The sequence below is a fragment of the Herpailurus yagouaroundi genome, unplaced genomic scaffold, assembly GCF_014898765.1.
Source record: "Herpailurus yagouaroundi ecotype Mexico unplaced genomic scaffold, PumYag 29, whole genome shotgun sequence".
Taxonomy (NCBI): Eukaryota; Metazoa; Chordata; class Mammalia; order Carnivora; family Felidae; genus Herpailurus; species Herpailurus yagouaroundi.
This window is the reverse complement of record NW_024412377.1, coordinates 85,111,330-85,116,200: the sequence shown is the minus strand read 5'-3', so window position 1 is coordinate 85,116,200 and position 4,871 is coordinate 85,111,330. Positions and strand designations below refer to the sequence as shown.

The 4,871-nt window shown below is 38.7% G+C and overlaps 1 protein-coding gene across 1 annotated transcript in view; it reads right to left on the bottom strand.

Annotated features, from left to right (window-relative positions):
- Window positions 1–309: 309 nt before the first annotated feature.
- Window positions 310–4,871, bottom strand: part of LOC121041913 (40S ribosomal protein S13-like) — a 72,491-nt gene continuing 67,929 nt past the window's right edge. Inside the window, 2 exon segments of the mRNA XM_040493113.1 lie at window positions 310–407; window positions 410–798. Of these exon segments, the coding sequence (XP_040349047.1) occupies window positions 310–407; window positions 410–798 (487 nt within the window).

Genomic DNA, 4,871 nt, shown 5'->3' with positions numbered 1-4,871 from the left:
GTCATCAGAAGACATACCAGAGTATAAGCAGATACATATTTCATAAAGTAGGGATAAATGAGCAGAAATGGAGAAGAATAGTTGATCTTCTGATTGCTTTCTATGAGTTATAGCTCTTCAGCGTACCAGCTACACACACACACACACACACACACACAGACACACACACACAGACACATATGTTTATACACACACACACATATATGCAAAACTCTCTACCCTACTTAAAAGTATACATCGTTATTTGCAATAATCAAAAACAAATGTAGTTCCTGTACATCTATCTAACTCCATATTCATTTTTTTTTCCTAGTGAGACAGTGATTTTATTGCGTGAGTACAAAGCCAAATTTCTGCAACCAAGGCAGAGGCTGTGGATGACTCACATTTCCAGTTGTGAGATAGACTCGCGTGGTCTTATAATATTGACCCAACCGGTAAATACGGCTCATCAGAATCAATCGGAATTTAGCATCCTGATGTTTTCTGTTCCTCTCAAGAGGCTTTCGAACAGCAACAGGTTTGTTAGTCAAATGGTAGAGATCCTCAGGAAGATCAGGGGCAAGTCCCCCGGACTTAAGAATTCTCAACACGTTAGTGCCTGTCACAAAACGTACTTGTGCAACACGATGTGAGTCACACAGGATCACACCGATTTGTGAAGGAGTCAGGTCCTCCTTGCCCAGTTTGTAGATCTGCTGTTTCGCGTCGTCAGATGTGAACTCTAGCCAGGTGGGGACGCTGCAGCGGTAAGGCAGAGCCCAATGGGATAGGCCCCTTCTGGGAGCGTGCACGCGACTCACGATGGCAGGCAGTCAGGCAGTGGTTAAAAAAACAAACAAACCAAAAAAACTTTTTTTTTTTCTTAGAAAATTTCAGGTAGAGCGAGAGCCAGTAACGCATTTAAACCAAATAAAATGATGACATTCACAATGTTCTAAATCTTTGTTCCAAATTTTACAAATAATCCCCAAATAAAAATGATACTTAAATGTCAATATTATAAAAATATTGCTAGCGGATTGAAAATTTGAAAATTATTTGCCAGTCTATGCTCTCAAGCTTTTGTGAACTTGATTTAAGTGTTATAATAATCTAAGCATTAACATGAATAATTCAGGTGCTTGAAAATCTTGGATCCTCATGACTTCTATCAATCATCACAGTTTTCTTTTTTGCCATGTGCATAATCTAGAGAGAAGGTGATTAGATTTAGTCTGCTTACCAACAGATTTGTTTTCTTTTCATCCACTACTTTCCTAAGATGTAATGTGACATATCAAAAACATAAAATCATATGAAATACTTCATCGTAAACACCAAACTACAAAAAAAAAAATTCTTTGCACATTACTCCATGGAGAAATAAGTGTAATTTTTCTGTTGAAAACATATGGCAAACTCACAAATAGTGCTTTTGCAGGTGTTTTAAATGGGAGTAATGTTGTTTATAAAATCTCCAGGAAAATGATAGCATGTGAGTGCCAGTGATGCTAGAACACTTCAAGTCTAATCCCTCCGTTAGCAAGTGTGGAAATTGAGACCCACGGTCCCTTGAGCAGCAGTCTAGGACGGGAACTAGAAATGTGTGGTTTAGAATAGGAAAAACAAAATTCATGCGTTGATCCCGGTATGTATTTGCTGGCAAATCTAGGCAAAGTCACCTAACTTCTCCAGGCTTTATAATCTTCCCACATAAAGTGAGAATAATCATAGAATACCGGCTTCTTAAATTTCTTACAAGAGACCGATTATGACTGTAACACATACAATTGATGTCAGCAATCATTTTTCTTCTCATTTGGTGTTTTAAGTTTTTCTAGGATCACCTGCTTAAAGTCATGTGGCAAAGTGGATGAAATCATAAGCCATTCACCTTCCTCTGTGTGTCCTCAGCTCAGGGATGCCTCATAAGTTGGCAGCCAAGGGTCAGCCTTACGAGGCTATTTTTACCAAAGCAGACCTTTAGTGTCAGAGTACATAAGATTAAGGAGGTGTCCATTCACGGCTACATTTGCTTTCAGACTCCTCTTTCACATTTGCCTGGCTGCCCTCAGAGCAAAAAAAAAAAAAAAAAAAAAATGTCGTAGCCCTCACCCCAAGCCACCTCCATTTCCTTTCTCCAAATAAGTGATATATGTTTTTCAAAGGAAAAATTCATCTTATATATGATTTTTTTGTGTAGGACTTTGGATATAGACATACACTATGCTAGTCAAAGGTAACCTGGAGCCAAATCAATAGAAATAGAATAAGAAAATGGAAGAATCAAAGAGTTAACCAAGAACCATTCACTAAAGTGCACAGACTGTACTGGGGAAATAAAATGAAGAAGAGAAGGTATTGGAGCTGTTCTAGATTTAGCCTCCTAAGTACATAATGAGTCCAGATATGCTTCAGGCAATCATCAGTAGACATGGCAAGGGGCACGGATTTGTCATACAAATGAGGATGTATCACCTGACCAAACACACAGAGGTGCAGTGTTTAAGGGCAGAAAACTCCAGAGTTGAAGCGGCAGCCAGTGTGCAAGCCCCACTGCCTGACACATCCTAGACAGTGTATGAAAATCTGGCTGGCCTAAGTATCAGATTTGAGGAGAAGGACCCTGGTAAGGCTCTACGGTTTCTATACTGAATGACAGGGGGACCGCCAAGCTCTGCTTTTCCATAATCAGGAGCTGGAATCCAAGTTCTATAGTTGGTCTTTACTCTGTTGTTATGCTTCAGCACTGAGGTACAGATGGCCTCCAGGCCTTATGAATTTTAGTTCAAAAATTGTCATTCCTGCTTTTCTTTTAATGGTCCTGATATTTAAGAATGAATGAACACTTTCCAAAACCCCAGACTACAAACCAAATGTAAAAGAAAGATAATTATTACACTTTTAAAAGTTATCAAATCCATTATCTACATCAAGTTGCCATCCAGATCATGGAAAAATAATTTCAATCCATCATTGGTTTTTCCCACTCCTGTTATGTTATGTTTAATTCTTGAGTGTAGTAGTGTCATTGTATCAGGGGGAAAGAATGACTTGGTCCTCAGAGTTATCACCTGTTTGGCCTCTGATGCAATCAACATTCTTTTCTCTGGTCCTTGATCAGCAGTTTATCCATATGGCTACTATACAAGCCCTTGGCTGTAGAATTTTTCTAGCCAATATTTTTCACTCTGGATGTCAGTGGTTGAACTCATTTAGGAGCAAGGAAGGAGATGGGAAACAGGAAGCTTCTTTCCCATATGTCACAGGAGCTAAAGGAAACTCCAAAGTGTTTTGTATGGCCCATCCAACTAGATCTTTTGTGCGGATATCTCTTATTTTCTTACACAACCAGGCTGTAGGGAATTCTGTTTTTTGTCTATATTGTGTATAAGTTCATGGCTTTTTCTAGGGCCTTTGACTTCCCTAAATCCTAATTAGAAGATTAAAAAAATATAATCCAGTAGTTTTGCCCTACAGGGCATTGTCAAGAGACACTTTTGAGTATCATCATTAGGGAGTAATGGCAGCCAGAAAGACGGGTCCAGGGATGTTGCTAAACATCCTAACATCCTTCAATGCATAGGACAGCCCCATAATAAAGTATTCATCAGCCAAATATATCAGTAGCATCCCTCTAGAGAAACCCTCATCTAATCTCAGGGGGTAGAAAAACCTAGTCCTGACATTACAAGTTGCATGTGCCTTGACACACTGTAGTCCAATTTTAAAGCTGGGCTTTGGAACTTAGAAAGGTTTGCTGTGGTTCAGCCAATGTAACTTTCATGAGCCAATTGATGCTGAAAGGACTAACCAAACACTGTTGGGAAATATTAAGGAAAATAAATGCATCCACCTTTATGGAAAAATATATTCCACCATGTTAGGAGCTCCAAACTGGTAGGTAAAGCATAGCACCAGAAAATAGGTGACCATTTTTACTTAAGAGCTTAGGTAGATAAGATTCATTCCAGAACAATAGGCTCCCTGCTAGACTCATTACACTCTGTAAAGGAAAAAGAGTAATAGAACTTGCAGAAGAAGCCAAGACTTTAGGAGATATTATTTTTGGGATAAATGCATTTGCATTCCATAGTTAGTAGCAAAATTGGATGATTTCCACGTAAAAGGGCAATAAACTTACTGGTCTTCAAGGTAAGTCTTTACTACTAACCCTTAGAAAACTCAGTATAGGAAAATACATAAAGACTTGGAAGGCATATCCTACATGGTTGCATTATATTCCTTTGAGCTAACTTTACACACGAATGACTTGCTTCAAGAGTCTTGCCTCTTGGCATCTTGGGAGCCCCCCAAGAATATTTTCCTCTAACTCATATGCTCTCTTCCAAGATCATCACTTTGATTTGACATCAGCACCAATGTGCCATACCTAAAAAAACTTCCACTTCTACCATCTGTCATCACTTCATACCCTTTCATTTCACACAACATTATTGCAACAAATCAAGGTCTTCAAACTGACCTTGGCTCCACAATTCTCCACAATACTTCCTGTATCCAATTTACTAGCTTTGATTCCACAATTAATTTCTACAATTACTGGGTCTATTGCAACTATTCACTCTTTTTATACTATGCTCATCTCAGTGTTGCTTTATTCCCCAAATTACCTTGATTACTCCTGCAGCCACCGATCACAGCTGAAAGAAAACCACGTCAGGTTGACTGTTTATATTTATGACCCTAGGCTCAGATAGAAACTAAGACTCATCTAGATATTCTATTGTGTTTTCTTTAAATATTTATTTTCCACTTTCCATGGTGAGTACTTCATATCTTCTGTGTTTCATACCCATATTTCCATCTCACTCTCCCTCGCTCTGATGGCCTTGGCTCAAACTTCATTGAAAACACCAAAAACCTAT